Here is a 22,841-nt window from a genome sequence, read left to right as displayed (position 1 = left end):
ACACTGGACGCCTAAGAAAACAGGATGTCAAGTAGTTGCGACGTGAAGCTTGGCCATGAGGTTGAAGGGGAATGGCGTTCTATTCTAGCGTACTCAGACACTTTCAGGAACTGTTGTCGCTTGAGTGCGACGAGTTCCAGAGCCTCGCGTCGGAGGCTTGATGCCAACTCTCGTTGGTTTTGTTATATGTCGGTTTCGTAGGCCTATTGTCTGCACTCTGCTCAAGGAAAGCTAAATTGTTAACTTACACCAACAAAGATAGGCTGATTATGGATTCAATCAGGAGATTCACCACTGGCCCTGAAAGAGTAGAGCTCCCTGAGGAGGACACGGAGTGGAGGAACTGGGACAAGCTGGCGTAGTGGCCTACTGTGAACTTTTGTCGAATCCATTGTGTATCAACGACATTGTATCATTTCTTGTCCACTCATATTATTACTATTTTCGACATTGAAACGACTAAATACTCTGTCAAGAAGATGCCAAACGCCTGGTGTCCGGAGTCTAGGAGTGGCTCGGCCCGGCGCGCTCCCCGGAGGAGGATCCGAGCGAGTTCCGCATTGGGCAGGTACGAGAAGCGAATGTCCACGTGACTGTGTTCGTGACGCCATTGATCTTGAAGCATGGGCCGTTGCCAGTGTTAGCGGAATGGCTGGAAAAAGGCCCGCCAATGGAATGCTCCGGCTCAGCAGCTGGTGTCCCACTTCTGCAGGATGGGCCGGGCAGCCACTTGACACACACGGTTGCACTTGGATGACGCAGGCACGCAGTTAGAGGTACCGGAGCTCCTTCACAGCTGGTTGTGGTACCTTCCTCGCTACCATGCCCACCTACTCAACTCAGGTACCGCGGTACATTCAGATACCAAGTACCTAACCTCTCTCTGTGCATCGTGGTGTCGCACATCAGCCATCTCCAACATCCGTACGTTCCATCCTCTTTCCCCATCCTGCATCCCCATCTCCCATCGCCGCTGTTGTCGTCGTCGTCGCTGTCGTCGATTTTTGGTTGTTACGCGACGCCCTCTTATCTATTCTGCTTGTCTGTTGTCCGCTTTCGCATATCTCAACGCTTCAACCGAGTACCGACCATAGCTCCGACGTAGCCGCTGAGCGGCAGAGACGATACCCTCGATGCCGCTATGGAAGCTTCTTGGAGCTGGCAGCTTGCTGCTGGCTAGTCTAAGCAGCAGCGCGTCAGCAGAGCCATTCACTCCAAAGCACGAAGCTGGCCGGTGTGCCATGCGCGGCCACTGCGGCTCCAAGAGCTTCTTTGGCAAGCAACTGCCATGCCCCGACAACGGCCTGGCTGAGGAGCCTGATGAAAAGCTGCGACAGCAGATTGTCGACCTTTGTGGAGCGAAATGGAACTCCGGTCCTGTCTGCTGCGATGCCGACCAGGTAAGTACCCATCTTGAGCATCGTTGCAGAGTAGCCTGCTGACTTGCTCTGCCGTAGGTCAAATCCCTTGCCTCTGAACTCGGAACCCCGAACCAAATCATCTCTTCTTGCCCGGCTTGCAAGGAGAACTTCTTCAACCTATTCTGCACCTTTACGTGCTCTCCCGACCAGTCTCTCTTCTTAAACATTACAAAGACACAGGAAAAGAACAAAAAGACAATGGTCACGGAGCTGGACCAGCTGATCTCAAAGGATTATGGCACCGGCTTCTTCGACAGCTGCAAGGAAGTCAAGTTTGGACCCTCCAATTCGAGAGCCATTGACTTCATCGGTGGTGGCGCCAAGAACTACACCCAGCTCCTCAAGTTCTTGGGAGACGAAAAGGTCATCGGGTCTCCGTTCCAAATCAACTTTCCCGCCGAGTACAACGAGCCTGGCATGTCACCCCGCGACCTAAAGTCCAAAAAGTGCAACGACGAGGACCCCAACTACCGCTGCGCATGTGTCGACTGTCCCTCCGTCTGTCCGGAGCTCCCCGCTGTTTCAAAACCCGGCGAATGCCACGTCGGCCTTCTGCCTTGCCTTTCCTTCGCAGCCATTTTCACCTACAGCATTCTTTTGTTCGTTGCGATCGCCGGGGTCGTCGGACACGTCGTCTGGAGACGCCGTGCCAGAAGAGAAAGCGAGCGCCTCAGGCTGCTGCAAGATGCGTCTCCCAGTGACGACGAGGATGAGGGCGACCTGGTTCAGAACGGCGCCATGTTTGACCGGCCCCAGCGATTCTACAAGATCAATACTTGGTGCGACGCTGCTTTTAGCAAGCTTGGCCACGCGGCAGCACGCTACCAAGGAATCACCATTGGTGTTACCCTCATCGTCGTCATCATTCTTAGCGCCGGATGGGTCAGGTTTGACCTCGAACGCGACCCTGCACGCCTCTGGGTCAGCCCTGCCTCTCCTGCCGCCAAAGAAAAGGCCTTCTTTGACGAACAGTTTGGCCCCTTTTACCGCGCCGAGAAGATGTTCTTGGTCAACGACCAGCACTCCAAGGAACCCGCTCCCGTTCTGAGCTACGACACGCTGCTCTGGTGGATGGATGTCGAGAAGAGCGTCTTGCAGTTGAAGGGCCCCGAGTTTGGTGCCACGCTCGACGACATTTGCCTCAAGCCTACCGGCAACGCCTGCGTTGTCCAGTCCGTCGCGGCGTACTTCGGCAACGATCCCTCGCTCGTCGGGAAGAATGACTGGAAGGATCAGCTCCGACAGTGCGCAAAGTCGCCTGTTGAGTGCCGCCCCGAATTTGGTCTGCCTCTCGAGCCCAACATGATCCTCGGCGGTTGGAAGGATGATCCCGTCAATGCCACTGCTATCACTGTTACCTGGGTTGTCCAGAACGCTGCTGAGGGCAGCCCTGCTGTCGAGCGTGCCATGGACTGGGAAATTGCTCTCCGCGATCGTCTTTTGGAAGTCCAGCAGGAGGCCCAGGAGCGCGGTCTCCGCCTCTCCTTCTCTACCGAGATCAGTCTGGAACAGGAGCTGAACAAGTCGACTAACACGGATGCCAAGATCGTGGTCATTAGCTACATCATCATGTTCCTCTACGCCTCCCTCGCTCTCGGATCCACCACGCTGTCGTTCCGAGATATGATCAGGAACCCTGCCGTCGCTCTGGTCCAGTCCAAGTTCTCACTGGGCGTCGTGGGCATTTTGATCGTCCTCATGTCCATCAGCGCCTCTATCGGTCTCTTCTCCTGGTTCGGGCTCAAGGCCACGCTCATCATCGCCGAGGTCATCCCTTTCATTGTGCTCGCTGTCGGTGTTGACAACATCTTCCTGATTGTCCACGAGTTCGAGCGCGTCAACGTCAGCCACCCCGATGAGATGGTGGAGGAGCGAATCGCCAAGGCACTGGGCCGCATGGGGCCTTCCATCCTCTTCTCTGCCCTGACCGAGACGGTTGCTTTTGCCCTTGGAACCTTTGTTGGCATGCCTGCAGTGCGCAACTTTGCTGCCTACGCTGCCGGCGCCGTCTTCATCAACGCCATCCTTCAGATCACGCTGTTCGTGTCTGTCTTGGCTATGAACCAGATCCGCGTCGAGGACCACCGAGCGGACTGCATCCCCTGCCTCCAAGTGAAGTCCGCTCGCGTCCACCTCAGTGGCAGCAACGGAAACGCGAACGCGCGGTTCTACGAGGTGCCGGAGGAGAGCTGGCTGCAGCAGTTCATCCGCCGGACGTACGCTCCCGCCATCCTCGCAAAGAAGGCCAAGGCTATCATTATCGCCGTGTTCCTCGGCCTCTTTGCCGCCGGAATTGCTCTCATCCCCGAAGTCCAGCTTGGCCTGGACCAGCGTGTCGCCATCCCTGATGGGTCCTACCTCATCCCCTACTTCAACGATCTGTACAAGTACATGGAGACCGGTCCTCCGGTTTACTTTGTCACCAGGGACTTCAACGCCACAGCGCGCAAAAACCAACGCGAGATCTGCGCCCGGTTCACGACGTGCGACCAGTTCTCCCTCGCCAACATCCTGGAGGGTGAGAGGAAGCGTCCTGAGGTTTCGTACATTTCGTCGCCGGCTGCCAGCTGGATCGACGACTACTTCTTATGGCTCAACCCCGACCTCGGCGATTCCTGCTGCGTGGAGAACGGCAAGGCATGCTTTGCCGACCGCAACCCGCCATGGAACATCACGCTATCCGGCATGCCGCAGGACGGCGAGTTCATCCACTACCTCGAGAAGTTCCTCAAGGCGCCAACGAACGACGACTGCCCGTTGGGCGGCCAAGCATCATACGGCCAAGCGGTCGTGATTGACTCGGAGAAGGACACGATTCCCGCCAGCCACTTTAGGACGATGCACACGCCGTTGCGCAGTCAGGAGGACTTCATCAACGCCATGTCAGCTGCGAGAAGAATCGCGTCCGACATTACGCGCACGACGGGCGTAGAGGTGTTCCCCTACAGCCTCTTTTACATCTTCTTCGACCAGTATGCCAGCATCGTGTCGCTGACGGCCGCTCTCCTGGGCTCGGCGGTGGCCATCATCTTTGTCATTGCGTCGATCCTCCTGGGGTCCCTAATGACTGCTCTAGTCGTCACGGTTACGGTCTGCATGACCGTTGTCGATATCATTGGCGCGATGGCAGTGTTTGGGGTGTCGCTCAACGCAGTCTCGCTCGTCAACCTCATCATCTGCGTCGGCATCGGTGTGGAGTTTTGCGCCCACATTGCGAGGGCCTTCATGTTCCCTTCGCGGACCGTCATGGAGCGTGCTAAGAACCGCTTCCGCGGCCGTGACGCGCGCGCGTGGACGGCACTGGTCAACGTGGGAAGCTCCGTGTTCTCGGGCATCACGGTCACTAAGCTTCTTGGAGTCTTTGTGCTTGCGTTTACGCGGTCCAAGATCTTTGAGATTTACTACTTCCGCGTCTGGCTGGCGCTCGTCGTGTTCGCGGGCACGCACGCGCTCATTTTCCTCCCCGTGGCGCTGAGCCTGTTCGGAGGAGAGGGATACGTGGACCCGGAGAGCGAGGGCGGGATTGAGGAGGACCTCGCCAGCCGGAGATACCGTGCGCTCGTGCCGGACGAGGACACGGATTCGGATGACGACTACTAGAATGAATATGGATGGGATGTGTTAAATGTTATGTTGTACCAAGTAATTAGGAGTAAATGAAGGGAAGGGTTTGCTTTGCTTTGACCATGTGTTCAATATGTTGATGTTGACTGGCCATATCAACCCACCGTGACAGAAGTCATGGTCGGGGATGCTAGGCAAAGCAAGGCCATGATGGTAGTGTTGTCGATGTTGCCAGTAGCCTTGCAGGAATAGTCAACAGTGAGGCGCCACGTAAACACCAAGGGAGTTGCAGCCACAGTGAATGAGGGACATGTGGGACGATATGACAGCACGTCGTGGACGGACGGACGCTTAGGGGCGTCGGGTAGCGGAGGCGTTTATGTGGGAGTTGGTGGTTACACACCCACCGGTGGGCAGGATCAGTGTGTTTTTTGCATGTGAGACATATTCAGGGCTTAACATCGACGGAGAGTACAAGCTGGAGAGAAAGAGAGAGAGAGAGAGAGAGAGAGAGAGAGAGAGAGAGAGACTGAGGGAACCCAGCGAGGTTCTCACGGTTGGAAGACATCAGTGAGGCGGGCGAATAAGTGAGAGCGCGAGGGCTAAGTTTTGTATACCTAGGCATGGTACATGTACTAGGCAGTCAAAGCAGGGTGTCCGGGAGAGACGGACCCCTAAACCCCTAAGAATGAGGCTGATGATTTGTATTTTGCGGCATGCGATCCAAGACATACTTCTGTAAGGATTCAGAATGTTGTTGGACTGGCGGGTTGGACAGGTGGTCACGAGGCGGATGAAAAGAGAGAGGGCGACAGAGGATCCGTATGGATACATCAGAGGACGAGAAACGGATAGTGACACAAGTGAATAAAGTACAGGGGGGGGGGGGGCACGATGATTTCGAGCCACCTGAGGGCCAATTTCCGTATCAATTTGGCGGGTGAAGAGTGTCATGGACTCATTGCCCCCCTTTCAATCCGCAATCGTATGTAATTGATTCCTCCCCCCCCAGCCGCGAGGCCGAAAAGAGAAGAGAATGGTTGGTGAGTTTGATGGAACATAAATTGGCAAGTACCTGTGTACAGTCTGCACCGATAGAGTCCGGATGGCGCGCGCGTGGGTTTGATTGGTGAATTGCTAGTCAGTTCTAGTCCAGGGGCACCGTTCGTGATGGCTTCGGGGTGGCTTTTCGCTCTGGAAGCGCGAGTCGGTGCCCATTGATTTGGTCAGGCGATTGGATCCGATCCGGGCCGAGGTTTTTTGGGTGTTTGTCGCCTCCCCCTTCCCTCCCCGTCTATGGTCTACCTGCGTCGATGCCCATGATGTGTTTCCTTGGTCTGATCGCGGGTTACATAAGGGTGATGAACCTGTGATGGAACAGGCGCTTCAAGGGTCACTGGAAGAGTGAAGCCGTAGACCGTAGACAATGGAGAGAGAGAGAGAGAGAGAGAGAGAGAGAGCAAGAGAGGTGATAGGTGATAGGCGACTCAGGTGAGGATGGTTGGAGCTAGGTACCTAATCTAGGTAGGTGTATGTAATGTTAGGTACGTATTGATATTGAAAAACACGTACCTTCGCTGTGGGGAGATTCAGCATCTGATTGGACAGCCGACGGGAGTCAGCAAATGACAGGTCGCGGAAGATGGGTCGACCCACTGCCCGAGCTCCCGAAGCGAGAGCCGCCCTTGCTAGCACTGTCCACGGGCTGGCTTCACTGTTAGCTTCGCAGTTTACGCAGCTGCACAGCTGTCAGCCCTCCCGCTGAGCTCTGACAGACTTGTCATATTCTCATACCTACCTAGGTAAGGTACCTTGGTTTCGTGGCGATTGGTGTACGGATATCCGTACCTCACGAGGGAAAAGAGAGAGAGAGAGAGAGAGAGAGAGAGAGAGAGAGAGAGAGAGAGAGAGAGAGAGAGAGAGAGAGAGAGAGAGAGAGAGAGAGAGAGAGAGAGAAGTCTCTGAGTTAACGTCCAAGGTGACATATCCTGCTAGCCAGTGGCCATCAGACAGACCGCCACATGTCTGTGACCCCTTCCACCCCCTTGTTGCTGTAAATACGTGGTGTTGCTGTTGGCTAAGATTGACTGGGCTCCTGTTCCCGTCGGGTGTCAGTGCTCGGGGCCCAGTGCACAGTGCCCAGTGCCCGGTGCTTTTGCTGCAGGGCAGGCCGGCCTACCAGGGCGTGCGTGTTCAATGCTTCCACCTGTCGATTAGTGTTAGTACAGCGCCTAATGCATGCATCACTTTATTCTGCCGAACTAACCACCTTATGCTTCGGTACCTGGGCAAGAATCGGGATGTATGGCTACATACCTCCCTACCTTACCTCAAGGAAAGGAAGGGTCCTGGGGACTGGAGACTGGAAACGGTGGACTGGAGATACAGACGATAGACTGGAGTCTGGACACAGCCAGGGGCATCCACACGCCCATCTGGAGGCATCTTTTTTTTATTTTGGCTTTTTTTTTCTTCCAACATGCCCTCGTCCAGCTGGCAGTACGTACGGGGTTACCTTACAATCAATCTTACCTAATTAGACACCTCACCTCTTCCCTCCCCGTTGTCTCTGCCTCTCTACCTCTCTATCCCAACACCGACACCGACATCCATCCTTTTTTCTCTCCCCCAAACTATTCCCTCCCACCTCTGTTCAGCTGCCTTCGCCCCCTGATCAGAGCTCTCCCAGTCTTGCAGATACAACGACGACATTCTCCCGTGTCGTTTCGTGTCTCATCTCCAACCTCGTGTCGGGGTTTCTTTCTTTAATTGTTTCTTGTGTTGTTTTGTTTTGTTGACTTCTCCACCGCCGTGAAGCTCCAAAAGCTTTCGCAAAGGAGGAAACTTGAGACAAGACAAGACAAGAAAAGAAAAGGAGACCCAAGGTCCGGTCACACAAACACGACGTGTCGCGAGGTAAGTCGCAATCCGGACAAGACCAACTCTTTATACTACGCATCCAACCTATTCAATCCCCCTCGTCCTACCACCCAATTGCCTTCTTGGAGACGCCAATGCAGCTCTCCAATACCTTCTGCCGCCAGGAATGCTGTGATTCCAGCCAGATCGTCCCCTTCTGCCTCTCCCTCCACTCTACCTACTCTACCCTTGCTGTGTCTCCCGACTCCTGCGGCTATCCGACTTCCTCTCTTCGAACGCCTCCAGCTGACCTTGACACGCGTGAGCAGAACCCACCCATCGACAGAGACTCTCTCCCTCCTCGCCGTCACACGATCCCCCCCCCCCTACTGCCAAAATGTCCGACGCCGGCAGCTTCGAGGTCGTCCAGCACGATGAGACTCCTAAGCCCGCCCCGTCCTCCCCGAGCACGAAGTCCACCGTCTCGACGGCTTCCTCTCTGAAGAAGCCCGGCTCGAGCTCCGGCGCTGCCACAGCCACTTCCTCCACCGTTCGCCGTCCCACCACCGCTTCGTCGACGAGCACCACTGCGACCAAGCCCGCCAGCACCTCGTCGGCTACCACTCGCGTCGCCGGCGGCCTGGCCAAGCCCCCCACCCGTCCTCCCGGCGGCACCTCCAGCACCTCGACCAGCACCGTTCGCAAGCCTGCAAGCAGCATCTCGTCCACCGCCACCCACCGCTCGCGACCCAGCGTGTCGGCCTCCGAGGATGAGTCCAAGAGATCAATCCGCCGCACCTCTGCCGTCCCGAGCAGCGGCGCCAGCGCTGTCGGCTCGCCCAGCAGGGAGAAGAGGACTTCGACCATTGGTTCCGCCGCCGCCGCGAGGAAACCTGCCGCCTCCGCGACCACCTCCACTTCCGGCAGGCCCTCGTCGACCGTGTCGCGCACCCCGAACTCGGTCGCTCCTCGCCCCTCCTCCATCAGCTCGCGCTCGTCGGCTGCTACTGGCCCGGTTGCCGAGGCCAAGAAGCGTCTCTCCACCGCTTCGACCTCCGCTGCCTCCTCCACTACCGCCCCGAGATCCCGCACCTCGATCCGTCCGGATTCCTCGGGTGTGTCCGAGGCCCTCGGCAAGGAGGTCGAACAGCTCAAGGCCCAGCTCATCGAGAAGGAGTCTCAGCTGGCCGAAAAGGAGTCCCAGCTGAGCGACCTCAAGACGCAGGTCCAGCAGTCGCAGGACAAGCTCACGCAGTACTCTGACGGAGTGAACAGGGATGCCGTGCAGGTGAGGAATGCTGTCCTCAATATTCAGAAGGCCCACCAGGACCAGGTTATCGAGTTAAAAGCCAAACAAACCGAGCTCGCGAACCAGGTGGATGAGGCCAATGAACATCTAATGGCCACCGATGCTGACTACGAGAAACAGCAGAGCGAGTACAAGGAGGCTGTCGCCGCCAAGGAGGCCGCCGAGGCGGAGCTCGCCGACCTGAAGCAGTCCCTCGAGACCCTCCAGGCCGAGCACGAGCAGAAGCTCAACGAGAGCGAGTCCGCCCTGCAAAAGGCCCTGGACGAGCACGCCGCCAAGATCGAGGAGTTGCAGACCTCCCTGACCGAGGAGCACAAGTCGGCCATCGCCGCCCTCGAGGCCAAGCACGCCGACGAGCTGTCCCAGGGGCTGTCCGCCACAACCGACCAGGAGGAGGCTCTGGCCAGGCTGAAAGCCAGCCACGAGGACGCCGTCACCGAGCTCCAGAAGAAGATTGACGGCCTCACGGCCTCGCAGAACGAGCTCGAGGCCGCCCACGAGGCCAAGGTCAACACCGAGGTCGAGGCTCACAAGACCAAGCTCGCCGCCGTCGAGACCGAGATTGCCGAGCTCAAGAGCAAGCTCGAGGCCGCCGAAAAGGTGGCCGAGCAGGCCAAGGCCGACCTCGACGCCAAGACGGCCGAGCTGGCCGAGGTGCGAGCCAACGTCGCCGACCTCGAGAGCAAGCTCACGGCCGCCGAGACGGACGTCGCCAAGGCCAGGGAGGAGGCCCTCGAGTTCCAGAAGCAGATCGAGAGCATCAAGGAGGAGATCACCGCCAAGGATGAGGCTCTCGAGAAGGCCAAGGCCGAGCATTCTGCCCAGGTCAAGAAGCACGACGCCGAGCTCAAGCAGGTGTCCCAGGACTACGAAGAGGAGATTGAGTCGCTCAAGGGAGACGCCTTCTTCAAGCGCAAGTTCCAGGATCTCGAGGCCAAGCACGCCGAGCTCGAGACGGAGCACACTGCGCTCAACACAAAGCACACCGGGTTGGAGTCGCAGCATGCCGAGTTGGAATCGCAGCACGGCGCACTCACCGCCAAGCTCGGCGACCTCGAGTCGAAGCACACCGAGCTCACTAGTACGCACGGCGAGCTCACCAAGAGCCACGCCGATGCCTCCGACAGCAACACCAAGGCCCTCGAGGCCGCCAAGGCCGAGCTCGCCGCCGCCGTCGCCGCTCTCGAGGCCAAGGAGGCCGAACATCAGAAGGCTCTTGACGCCATCCGCGCCAGCCACGCCGAGGAGCTCGAGGGTGCCAAGAGCGGCGCTTCCGCCGACAAGGACGCCCAGCTCGCCGAGCTCCAGAGCCTGAAGGACAGCCACGCCAAGCAGCTGGACATTCTCAAGAGCGACAGCGAGGCCAGCTTGGCTAAAGAGATTGATGCGCTCAAGGCGTCTCACGCCGAGGTCGTTGGTGCGCTCCAAGCCGAGACCTCTGGCGAGAAGGAGAAGCTGCTCGCCGAGATTGCGAGCGCAAAGGAGGCGGCCCTGGCCGAGAGCTCCGGCGACAAGGAGAAGCTCCTCGCAGCCCACCAGGAGGAGCTCGCGTCCATCGCCGAGAAGCTGCGCGCCGAGCACGAGGCCGAGCTCGCAGCAGCCAAGGAGAAGCTCATTGCCTCGCACCAGGCCGAGCTCGAGGAGGCGAAGAAGGAGCTCGCCGCATCGCACAAGGCCGAGTTCGAGGAGGCCAAGGCCAAGCTGCTCGAGGCTCACCAGGCCGAGCTGGCCTCTATCAAGCAGGCCGGCGACAGCGCCCACTCGGAAGAGCTCGCAACGCTCAAGATCCAGCTCGACGAGGCGCTGGCCCGTATCCGCGAGACGGAGACGTCGAGCGCCGCCGCTCTTGCCGAGGCCAAGAGAAAGCTCGACGACAGCCACACTGCCGAGGTCGAGAAGCTGCTTTCCATGCACGCGGAGCAGGTGGAGGCTATGAAGCAGCAGAGCTCTTCGGGCGCGCGGGCCGAGCTGGACGAGATCAACAAGGCCCACTCCAAGGTTGTGGAGGAGCTGACGAGCCAGTACGAGGCCAGGAGCGAGTCCCTCGCCAAGGAGGTGGCCAAGATCTCTGCCGACTACTCCCAGCTCGAGGCCGCCCTCCAGGAGGCCAAGCAATCCGTCGCCAAGGCCGAGAGCGAGAAGTCCAAGAGCCAGTCCGGTGCGACGGAGCTCGAGGCGGCACTCAAAGCCGTCAAGGACTCCCTTGCCAAGGCCGAGGCCGAGAAGGCCAAGCTTGAGGAGGAGTGCGGCGAGCTCGGCGGGATGATCTCGACGGAGAAGATGGCTCGCGCCGAGGCCGAGGCGGCCCTTGACGCCGTCAAGAACAAGACGCCCGACACAGCCGAGGCGGACAACCTCCGCGAGCAGCTCAACAACGTCAAGAAGGGGCTCGAGGAGGAGCTCAACGTCGTGCGGAAGAGCCTCGTCGCCGCCAAGCAGGAGGTCGAGGACGTCAAGGAGGACCTGAAGCTCGCGCAGAAGGAGCTCGAGGCATCGAAGCTCGAGGCCGACAGACAGTCCAAGACGCACAAGGCCGACTACGCGGAGCTCGACGACACGATGACCAAGATTGTGGAAGAGGAGCAGACAAAGCGTCGGATCCTGGAAGAGGAGATTCAGGGCTTGAAGAAGACCCTGGCCGACAAGGAGAAGGGCGTGGAGGAGTTCCAGGCACAGCTCAAGGTGAAGGACGCCGAGATCGCGGAGGCCAAGGTAAGGGCAGACGGCACGGCACTGGAGAAGACGAGGGCTAACGCGGATGCAGGCGAACGCGGCGGTTGCCAAGCCCAAGGGTCTTGCGGCCAGCAGATTCGCGGACGGAGACGACGAGGCGGAGGGCGCAGCGGACAAGCCCGCGGAAGGTGAGGAAGAAGATCATTCCTCCGAGGCACTGGCTGTGGTGCGACCGCCCTGCTTGATGCTCCCTTTTTTTTTTTTTTTTTGGTCTCGAGAGAATGTGAAGGGGGAAAGCTAACATGCGTGCCATGACAGTTACAACGAGCTAGAGTCAACGCGAACCAGATCCACAACATGGACCGCGACATGCAGGAGAGGAACCTGGCCATGCTGGAGTCCATCACGGACTTCCAGCAGCCGCAACGGGTCGACAACTGACGGCATCGCGCGCACGCATTGGAAAGGCGAGAGAGTGTCTGGCATGGCTAGCAGGCTCGCCACAGCCTGACGGCTTCGCATTCACAACGCACGCAGGGCTTGTTTGGCCACTTCTCCTCGCCCGCACGGCCGGGTCGAGGTTTCTTGTTTTAATACACAGCACGGTGGATTTTTATCATCATCATTGTTCATTGTCAGACAGTATGCACACTACTGGGCGCTGGCATACGTCGAGGAAGCAGAGGAGAAAAGAGTTGCTTGTTCTGCGTACTCGTACCAAGTTGCTTTTGCAAGGGACACGAGAGAGAGAGAGAGAGAGAGAGAGAGAGAGAGAGAGAGGGAGAGAGAGAGAGAGAGAGAGAGAGAGAGAGATGCAAGAGAGAAGTTGGCAGGGAAGAGGAGCAAGAGCCTTGATGTGTGGTTCTGCGTTGCGTCGTAAGGGCGTGGCCATGTAATTACGGAGGAACGCAGTGTGCGATGTGACGGGACGAGGTAGCAATGGACGATACCCCCTTTTTCCTCTTCTCGTTGCAACATCCGCCATCCGAGGGTCTCCAACAGGGTGAATGAAGGTATGGGGGGGACGTCGATGGAGGCCGGCCAGGCCCGCGAGTGGGTGGGCACGATGGGACGGTGACTGGACACAAGTCGACGCACGTGGTGCCCGGGCGAGACCACAGAGGCGGCAGTGCCCCTTTGGGCTGGCTTGTTTGCGAAGAAGAAAAGGGAACCAACTAACTTGGTAGCGCGGCCCATGGCCCTTTGGTCCTAGATGGATATGCGCGCCATGGAGGCTTCGTCGGCGGTCAGCCCCCCTAGGGGTTCGGTCCTCTTCGAGCCGCCATCAGCTCAAGCTTAAGCTCAAGGTGGGCGAGGGCGGGTTTTGAGTCCGCGTGTCTGTTAGTGTAAGTGAGGCTGAATGTGGGGTATGAGTGAGGATGAGTGTGAATCCTTAACATGAGTGTGAATGACACGGTGAGGATGAGAGTGTCGGTATGAATATGAGTGCCGGGGGAGGGGGGGAGGAATAATGAGGATGAGCGTGGTGTTGTGAGTGAGCAGCCAGCAATAGTTGTGCGAGTTGTGTGACCTCCCGCATCCCGTGAAACATGGGAACAGCTAACTGGTTCCTGGGGCAAGTGAACGAACGGCATGGCGCCGCTGGACTCCCGGGAGAGTGGGGGTGGTCCCTGGAACCCGGTGCAAGTGGAGAGAGGCTCTCCGAGGTGACTGACTCTGATGGGAAACTTGTCTTTTGCAAGAACGCAGAAACGCTTTGCTTGTGCGTTCCCTACCTACTGTTGTGCTTTTATGGTTAAGTTCGATCCCGACTTCTCATCTCATTGGAAAAAGAGGCCCGAGAGCTGGTTCGACCACCATCACTCGTTCACTCGTGTCTTGTACAACAACGACCAACCACCACCACCACCAACAAACTCCTTCGACTCTTTTGGACTTCCACCACCTCTCGGCCCACGGTCGGCATCTACCGAGAGGGGCGTTGTGTCGTTCGATTCTCCCCCCACGGCGTGTTTGCCTTGAAGCTTATCCGGGGTAAGCTTGGTCCAGTAGCTCCCTGTGGCCAGCATCCGTTTCCAGCAAGGGCGGCCAGCAGTCAAGGGAGCCAGGGCCTGGTCTTTCGTCTCCTTGTTCGTGTTGAAGAGCGTTGCGGGGGAAGGACTTTGGGGGAAAATAGGAACGTAAAGGTAGGTAAAAGGGTCTCTCTTGACGTATCTCAGTGGTTCAAGGGGGAAAAAAGAAGAAAAAAGCCATCGCGAGGCGCCGCCACATCGTGACGAGGAGAGTCGAGACACGTTCTAGACCCCCAAACGTCTGGTCATTCGAGTCCTTCCTTTTTTTCGTTTTTTTTTTCATTTAGAGTCTTTGTCGGTTCGACCCTTTTCTCGAATCTTTGTCTAACATCCATCCGCGGCGCGGACCTAACTAACCCTCTCGGGGCCCTGCCCGGCTGCCAGGAACGAAAGACTTCACTCAGTCTTGTGTGTGTGTGTGTGTGTGTGTGTGTGTGTGTGTCGGCTATTCCCATCGTTCATTTCTGGCACGTGGTCTTTTCCGATCCTTGAAGAGAGAGGCCTCGATCCCCGGACGCGACCGTCTTATACACTCCCGATCGCCCAACACCTCTCTCACGGACTCTTGCCGGCGGAACATTCGCGTCCATACACATACATCCACACCACCCTCCCTCCTTAAAAAGAAGAGATGGCTCACTCACCATCCCTGCCCCTGCCGATCCTGTACGCCGAGGACACGCCCTTCTCCGAGTACTCCACCGCCGTCTGGGGCCGCGTCTTCAACGCGCGCCGCGACTTCTCGCGGCGGCCCGTTGCCGTCGTCCAGGCCACGCGCAAGGCCCACGTCGTCGCCGCCGTCCGCCTCGCCGCCGAGCGCGGCTGGCGCGTCAGCGTGCGCTCGGGCGGCCACTCGTGGGCCGCCTGGTCCGTCCGCGACGAGGCGCTGCTCCTCGACCTCGGCGGCCTCGGCAAGGGAATCGGCGGCGGCAGCGGCACCGACGAGGGCATGGTGTACGACCCGGCCACCGGCGTCGTCGCCGTCGCGCCCGCGCGGACGGGGAGGGAGCTCAACGAGTACCTCGCCGGCCAGATCGGCGGGCCCGACGACGACAGCGTCGAGGGCGTCGGGAGGTGGTTCCCCGGCGGGCACTGCCCTGACGTCGGGCTGGGTGGGTTCCTGTTGCAGGGCGGCATGGGGTGGAATTGCAAGGTAAAAGGGAGAGAGAAAGAGAGCAACCCCCCCCCCCCCCCCCTCTGGACCCTCTGGGATGCACTTGTAGTGGATGAAGAGGAATATTCGGCTGACCCGACGGCAGAACTGGGGCTGGGCGTGCGAGAACGTCGTGGCCGTCGACGTCGTCACGGCCGACGCGCGGGAGCTCCGGTGCTCCGAGACGGCGAACGCCGACTTGTTTTGGGCCGCGCGCGGCGCCGGGCCGGGTACGTGATGCCGGGGCCGGACTCCTGATTCTTGGGACTTTTGTCTCCTTTTTTCTTCTTCTGTTTTTTTGTCCCCCTTTTCATGTGCTGACCCTGTCACAGGCTTCCCCGCCATCGTCACCCGCTTCTACCTCCGCACCCGGCCCCTGACGGGCATGTTTCAATCGCTGTACTTTTACTCCCTCGACCGCTTCGACGAGATCCTGAACTGGGTGATCAAGGTATGTTCTCCCCCCCCCCATACTAGTTCCATATCCCTCTTTTGCCATTCCCCCCCTTCCCTTACCCCTCATCCAACTCATTGCAAGGAAATAACTAACCAGAAAAAAAAACCACCAGGTCTCCCCCAAGGCCTCCCCCGACCTCGAGATCGTCCTCCTCGCCCTCACGCCGCCGGGCCAGACGACGCCGCAGGTCATGGCCAACTTCCTCGCCTTCTCGTCCGGCCCGGACGGCCTGATCCCCGTGCACTCGTCGCACCCGCCGGGGGCCCTGTCGACCGTCTTCGCGGCGCCGACGACGCTGCCGCGGCAGTACGTCGACCAGGACGCGGCGAACCCGCCGGGCCACCGGTACATTTCGGAGAACGCCTACGTCGCCGACGACGCCGACGTTGCCGCCGTGCTGCGACGGGCCTTCACGGAGCTGCCGACGCCGCAGTCCTTTGCGCTGTACTTTTCCATGAACCCGTGCTCGAGGCGACGGCAACGGCAGCAGCAGCAGCAGCAGGCCGGGGCCAATGCCGTGAATGGGACGGAGGAGAAGGACGAGGAGAAGAACGAAGGGACGGCTACGGCCGGGGACATGCCCGACATGGCGCTGAGCATGCAGTCGGACCACTACTTCGCGCTCTACACGTGCTACCCGGACGGCGAGGACGACGAGCGGTGCCAGGGGTGGGTGAGCGACATCATGGCGGGCGTCGAGAGGCACGCCGTCGGCAGCTACCTCGGCGACGCCGACTTCCGGTACCGCCGGACCCGGTTCTGGGGCGAGGAGCAGGGCCGGCGGCTGATGGGGGTGCGTCGGGCGTGGGACCCCGAGGGCCGCATCGCCGGGTTCCTGGACGCGGAGGACGGGAGCGGCGTCGAGGGGTTGAAGAACGAGTTCGAGTGGGAGTGAGTGAGTTGAGTGAGTTTAGGGGGGGAATATAGACTCGGGCTAGGGCGAGGAAGAACGAGCGAGATGGATGAAAAGGGGAGTGCACCTCTTCAAGACACATCGTATAGAGACCTTTCCAAAGGGGAACAATCGTCTTGTGGCCAGGGATGGGGCCTATCGTCAGATGACAGATGGAGTCCGCCTTGTGCTGGGGGGGGGTTAGACAGACCTCATCTGCAAGCACTACGATGGACAGAAGACCGTTACTTCCTGTCAACTGGACCTTCTGTCATGATTTTGTTAGACGTCACGAAAGGGGGCCATCAGACACGGTGTTACGTAGACAGTATAGACAGATCTGGTTTTGGTTTGTAACGTCTAGGGTGTGTATATATATGTGTGTGTATATATCATCATTCACGTCGTCAATCTCGTCGTCAGCCATCGTACACCCATCACAACCACCACTTGTCTTCCCCTTCCCTCCCCCCGTTTTTTATGATTCGACCTTCTCGCTGCCGTCCGCCTTGACGATCTCCCTCCTCTCGAACTTGGCCTGGAAGTTGTTCTGCTTGACGAACCACGCGTTGACCAGCTCCCACTCCTGGCTCGGATCCTGCAGCGAGATCTGCGAGGGAAAGGGTCAGCCACACACACGGTACATACTACCAAGCCATCACACCTCGCTTGGGCAGGCAAAGAAGAAAAGAAAAAAGACACTGCTACTCACCTCAAACCTCCGCAGCAGACTCGGCACGACCTTGTAGATCTCCAGCAGGGAAATGTTCTTCCCGATGCACGTCCGGCTGCCCATGCCGAACTGGAACATGTGGCCGTTCATCTCCTTGATGCGCCTCTCCTCGGCCGCCGGGTCCCGGCCCTCGTCCGGCAGCCACCGCTCGGGCCGGTACGCGTCGACGTCGTCGCCCCAGATCTCCGGGCGGCGGTGGATGATCCAGGCGCTGCAGCCGACGATGGTGCCGCCCTTGACAAAGGTGCCCGCGATCTCGGCGCCCTGCTCGGGCACAACGCGCTCCAGCGGCAGGCCGGCGGCCGGGTGCATGCGGAAGGCCTCCTTGATGCAGGCGTCGAGGTAGACGAGCCTCTGGCTCTCGGCCCACGTCACGAGCCCCGTCTCGGAGTCGCTGAAGCCGCCGCTCCGCGCAAAGTCGTCGAGCTCGGCGCGCAGCCGGGCCAGCGCCGCCGGGTTCCGCAGCAGGTAGTAGAAGACGGCGGCGAGGCTGATGGCCGTCGTCTCGGAGCCGGCGAAGGCCATGCTCACGGCCATGGTCTGCACGAGCACGTCCGACATGAAATCTGGGCGGGCCTCGCGCGCGGCGAGGAACTTGGACAGCAGGTCGGGCTGCTCGGCGAGCTTCTTGCCCGAGGTCACGGGCAGCAGGGGTTCCTTGCCGTCGAGCTCGGGGAGGCGCTCGGCCATGCGGTCGCGGGCGAAACGGGCGACGGGGAAGGTGGCGTCGATGAAGCCCCATTGCGAGAGCTTCAGGTAGATTGGGTTCTTGAGGAGGAGGCGGTCGAGGAAGGGGATCTGACCGATCTGTTGAGGGGGGAGGAGGAGGGTGTTAGTCGCATTGTGTGTACTCACGGCCATCGAGACCACTACTATCACTACTACCACTACTGCCACTATTACTCACCGGTGCTACGTAGAGGAACAGCTTGCCCAGGTAGGCGACGATGCCGTCAATGTCCTCATTCTTCTCGATGAAGCCGTGACGCTTGCTGTAGGTGATCTCGCCGATGACGTCAAAGGCGTAGAACTGCAGCCAGGTGGTGAAATCGCAGCCCAGCGGGTTGCCGGCGAAGAGCTTCTCCGTCTGCGAGAGGAACAGCTTGGTGGTGTTGTCGACAAAGGGCTCGTACTGGACGAGGGCCGACATGGAGAAGGCCGAGTTGACGCAGCGGCGGAACTGCGAGTGGAAGTCATTGTTGGTCGTGCTGAAGAGCGACTCCAGCCTGTAGCCCTTGGCGATGGACTGTTGCACGATGTAGAAGTCGGACTAACCAACGTCAATATTCTTTTTCTTTTTTCTTTTCTTTTCTCATCGTGGCAAAGATAGATGGTAAGCGATTCCCTTTCCTTACCTTGACGAAGCCCTTGTTCAGGCCGTAAATGGTCTTGAGGGCGGCCGGGTCGGCGAAGGAGAGCGTGTTGGGCCCGAGACGGACAACGTCCCCGTACTGCTCGTGCAGCTTCCGGTGCGTCACCTCGGGCCGGCAGCCCTTGACGTCAAAGAAGCGCCACCAGTCGGTCAGCGAGGCCAGGAAGGGCCCCGAGTGCTTGTTCAGGCCGTTGTTATAGTGATTCTTGACCAGCCAGGTCACGACCAGCAACAGGCCGATGGACAGCCAGTGCTGGGCGACGGTCTCTACTATCGTTTCCGTAATGCCGTGCATCTTGACAGGGCGTGTGTTGTCATGGGAGGTGTTTTTGTCCTGAGAGGAGAAAGGAAGGGAGAGAGGGAGAAAGGGAGAGAGGGAGAAGTGTATAAGAGGACGATATCAGGGTCGATCCTACTTTGGTATAAGACAGAGCAGTGCCAACCAAGGAGGACCCGATGGACTTCCCGGGTGAGTTGCCGAAGCGCAGATTACTACCGGGGTTCTATCCCGGGATATGGCAACCAGATGAGTATGGGGACAGAGAGGTATGCAGGAGAGGTAGAGGAAGGGGAGGGGTGCATGCCGTACGGGTCGACGTGCATCTGCGACTGTGCGGCGTTCCTTGTCCGATGCGCGGCAGACGGGCAAGTAATATTGGGCCTCTTGGGTCAAGCGACCTTGGTGGAAGCCAAGATTACACAGCACAAGTAGTCGGAGCCGGAGCAGATGTACAGAGTGGTGGATTGTTGTTGTGACTTTCGAGTGGGTTCAACGCCTCGACGAGAGTTTCCTGCCGTCCAGAGTGTTGTTGGTCTTCCCGGGCCGGGAGCGTTTTGGGCAAATTTGGTGTTCAAGTCTATCGCGATATGAGACAAGAGCGGGAGGGAATAGAGTTAAGATTCGCAAGGGTTTTCTACAGGTTCCGGGATCCTGGATTGACGGATTTCCTCCCCCCTCCTCTTCAATCTATCGAAGTGGGTTTGGACTAGGAATGTTACGTTGTCTCTTGGGAGAGAAAGCCGTGGGAAAGGGGAGTGGCGATGATAGGCGCCGTGCCGACGGAGGCAGAAAAATTGACTTGAGGGGAGGAAAGACAAGAAAAGACAAGAAAAGCCACCCACGCGGAAGAGGCTGAAGTTGAATTGGGGGGGGGGGGGTGAGAGAGAGAGAGAGAGAGAAGCCAGAAGACACGAGTTACGGATACCGATGGACGGACAGGACGGTCGGTGGCTCGGGTCGATCTGGACCAGGACTTTCCAAACCGTCCGGGACCCGCGAGTCTGGACAAGACAAACGTTTGACGACTAATTCTTGTGCTAATCTTTAGCCTCCGTGCCTCCGTCATGTACAACGTAGGATAGGTCACACACACAAGTGTAGCTTCGTGGACTAGCATTGTTTGCCCCCCCCAATGGCGGCAAACGGGTAGCGCAGGGTGACCCCCCAAGAACAGACGGCTTCGACATTTCGATCGCGACTAGACGATCGGAACGAGCATCTGTCGTTGGTGTCCCCGTCCGAAGGGATGGACGATTGGGCAAATGGAATGCCGCAGCTTACGCAGCAATCCCCGGACCCTCACCCCTCACCCCTCACCCCCTCAGGTACCACGGCCGGCGGCGACCACTCGGAAGCCCGCAGGATGACATTTGTGCTGTGCAGTAGCGGTCCGGAAAAGGAAAGCACTCGCTGCCTGCTGTCCCCTTGTGATGATCACCAAGGGGGCGAAGTTGCCGACAATGGTATTGAAGGGGGGGGTTCCCGCTGCCGAGGGCCGAGGAGTCCGAGCGGATGCTGTCATTGACACTAATGAGACATGCAGCTTCTGCTCGAACAAGCCAGATTGAGGGGTCTCTTCGGTCGCTCATGCTGTCATCCGGGACGGGAATGATGAAGGATGGGAGGGGGGAGGGGAGGAGAGATACGCCAAATCGCCAACCAAGATGCCTGCCGAAGGGAGGAGGACCAGACAGATGCAGGATTTGCAGCGTGCGGCGCGCGTGGGATCATGCCTATGCCAATGCCATGTCCCCACGGGTCCCCGCAACCCCCCTTTCCTCCATGCCGACCCCGGATGGAGATGGAGGGGTGGGTAGGTAGGTGGAGGTCAGTTGGACTTGGCCGCGACTGACGATGGGATGGGCTCTTCGGCAGATGCAATCTCGGTCGTCGTCACGGAGGAGAGGGAGGAGACAACGTGAGCCCCCCCCCTCTGGTCCCAAGTGCGAATGCTGTTGGCCGAAAGGAGGGCTCGTCGGCGACTTCAGATGGTCGGACCAAGCAAGGCGCGGCATGTCCGACGAAGAACGGATAGCCGTATCTGTACGAAGAAGTGCTCTGTATCTGTCATCGGAACAAATAAAAAGGACAATCCGTCGGCGACCCACCGCACCGCTGGGGAGCCCAAGACGTTATCTGCGGGGGCGGGCAGTGTACGATGTACGCCATAGGACGCTGGAAACAGACATGATACGATCGAGGGTCGGCAGTTGTAAATTGTATGCCTCAGTTTGGTCTCCCTCTCTCTCTCTCGGTCACTCACTGCCAGGCTTATTCTCACTCTCACTCTCACTCACCCTCACTCACCCACCAAGCTTACTCCTGCCCGGCGCCGATCGAGCAACACCTCGAAAGCGGCCCACCACTCCGTCTTCAGACTCGGGGCCGTTCGGCAAACCCGGCATCCCTCGATCCTCTTTGTCCCCCGCGCTTCCACCTCCCTCATTGGGTCCATGTCTTGAGCGATCCGTTCGACTTCTCTTTGGGCGACCTGGAACCTGTCTCATGCCCCGCCGAGTGAAAAGTGAGCAGGCGAGAGAGAGGCTCGTAAAAAAAAAAAAAAAAAAAAGGAAACCGCGCCGACCCGATATGCACACACACTGCCGATTCTCTGGGCCCGAAACCCCAAGACACTCTTTTCGGCCCTGCATGGATCAAACCTCCAGCTCTCTGCTTTCGGCCGCCCGAAGGTGACAAGAGGAGCGTCACCCGCCCGCCCGCCCACGCGCCCGCCCAACCCCTTCACCGCCGAGACCCTCCCTGGCTGACTGACCACTGACTGAACATCCAAGTACGAACGAGCAACTCTCGGCAGTTGCTTCGTCGCTGGCCTCCCTCATCACCCACCCGGTCCTGGCAAGATGCCCCGGCCTCGGCCCTCATTCAACCAGCGACCTCCGAAGCGCCTTCGCCCATTGTAAAAAATGCGTCGTGAGAAGGACTGCACTTACTCCGCGCCCGCAACCCGCACAGCCGCTACACCCCCCCACCTCCCCCTGGATATGATATACAAAGTATCGACGCACTTGACAACCCAAGGGTTCCCCGCACCTGCATCATAGCCAAGCGCCGCCGCAAGGGTACGAGGGGCTGGGTTACAGCACACAGCCGCGAGAGAGGAAGAGAGAGAAACAGAGAGAGTGTGTGTGTGTTTGCCGGGGTTTTCGGTATTAGTCGGCCAAAAGAAGAAGAAGAAGAAGAAACGCTATTCCATTCCGTCTTCCCAGCTGGCCAGAACAGTCTCCTCCCAAGCCTCCTTTGATCGCCCTGCCGAGCCAGCCAGCCAGCTAGCCGCCAAAAGAATGGCCGCCATCCGGTCCCAACTAAACCTCCTCCACAACACGTGTCGTCGACGACCTGTGGGAGGGGCGCTGCCGTATCCGAAGAAAACTGCCCGCCTGTTTACGCGCACCGGCTCCCAATGTCTCCGGAGAGAATTGTCCGCCCAGGGCATCCGTCTACTCTTGTTTTCTCACGTCTTTGAATCAAGCTCCGGGGGAGGCTCACCTGCCATAGCTTGCGGCTCGACACAAGCCGCCTGGTGGTCCCCCCCCCCCCCCATATTCCCACGCCCTCGATCCATGAATCATTCTAGTTCGACATTGACTAACCAACTGACTGGTTTGCCAGCTCGTTGCTTACGAATTACACAGTATCCGTAAAGACCTCGGAAACAAAGAAGCCCAATCATCTAGAGAAGGAAAAACAAACCCGCTCACCACACATTCTCTCCCTCTCTTCTCCCCCCCCCCCCCCCCCAAATTCATCTGCCGAAGCCCCATGGCCGCGGCACCCTTGTCGTACACCTATCCACCCCCCCCCCCAAACCCAAAACCAAAAAAGACCCAGTGTCACCGACGTGGCGTGTCAGCTCCCTGAGCCAAAATCATAATAATCTTCGGCAGATGTTTTTCGGGATGGGTTTCCGCCGAATAGCACCCTTCCCCCCACCGGGAGACAGATGGCGGCGAGAGTTGTGCCCATGCATAGCTCGTGTTGTAAGCCTCCATGCAAATGCATTGTCCGTCTGCTGCCGCCGCCCCGACGGTGCTCCCTACGAAACATACGGGCCTACCAGTATTATCACCGTCCATG

At 58.8% G+C, this 22,841-nt stretch overlaps 4 protein-coding genes across 4 annotated transcripts; 3 read left to right on the top strand and 1 right to left on the bottom strand.

Annotated features, from left to right (window-relative positions):
- Positions 1-1,133: 1,133 nt before the first annotated feature.
- CH63R_08235 (Patched sphingolipid transporter) lies at positions 1,134-5,021 on the top strand (the record flags this gene model as incomplete). Its single annotated transcript, XM_018303209.1, has 2 exons — positions 1,134-1,400; positions 1,458-5,021. 2 exons carry the CDS (start codon positions 1,134-1,136, stop codon positions 5,019-5,021), a joined length of 3,831 nt encoding a protein of 1,276 aa, XP_018157987.1.
- Positions 5,022-8,241: 3,220 nt separating this feature from the next.
- On the top strand, positions 8,242-12,267 carry CH63R_08234 (viral A-type inclusion protein repeat domain-containing protein; the record flags this gene model as incomplete). The annotated part of the gene is made up of 3 exons (XM_018303208.1): positions 8,242-11,865; positions 11,918-12,052; positions 12,145-12,267. The coding sequence occupies 3 exons, from the start codon at positions 8,242-8,244 to the stop codon at positions 12,265-12,267; spliced, it is 3,882 nt and encodes a 1,293-aa protein (XP_018157986.1).
- A 2,223-nt stretch (positions 12,268-14,490) lies between these two features.
- CH63R_08233 (FAD binding domain-containing protein) lies at positions 14,491-16,364 on the top strand (the record flags this gene model as incomplete). The annotated part of the gene is made up of 4 exons (XM_018303207.1): positions 14,491-15,012; positions 15,119-15,242; positions 15,345-15,463; positions 15,582-16,364. The coding sequence occupies 4 exons, from the start codon at positions 14,491-14,493 to the stop codon at positions 16,362-16,364; spliced, it is 1,548 nt and encodes a 515-aa protein (XP_018157985.1).
- Positions 16,365-16,839: 475 nt separating this feature from the next.
- CH63R_08232 (Cytochrome P450) lies at positions 16,840-18,761 on the bottom strand (the record flags this gene model as incomplete). The annotated part of the gene is made up of 4 exons (XM_018303206.1): positions 16,840-16,971; positions 17,074-17,901; positions 18,002-18,364; positions 18,450-18,761. The coding sequence occupies 4 exons, from the start codon at positions 18,759-18,761 to the stop codon at positions 16,840-16,842; spliced, it is 1,635 nt and encodes a 544-aa protein (XP_018157984.1).
- Between the last annotated feature and the right edge of the window lie 4,080 nt (positions 18,762-22,841).

This window comes from Colletotrichum higginsianum, chromosome 5, assembly GCF_001672515.1.
Source record: "Colletotrichum higginsianum IMI 349063 chromosome 5, whole genome shotgun sequence".
Classification (NCBI taxonomy): domain Eukaryota; kingdom Fungi; phylum Ascomycota; class Sordariomycetes; order Glomerellales; family Glomerellaceae; genus Colletotrichum; species Colletotrichum higginsianum.
Note: the sequence above shows the minus strand (reverse complement) of the source record. Positions and strands in the feature narration are given on the sequence as shown.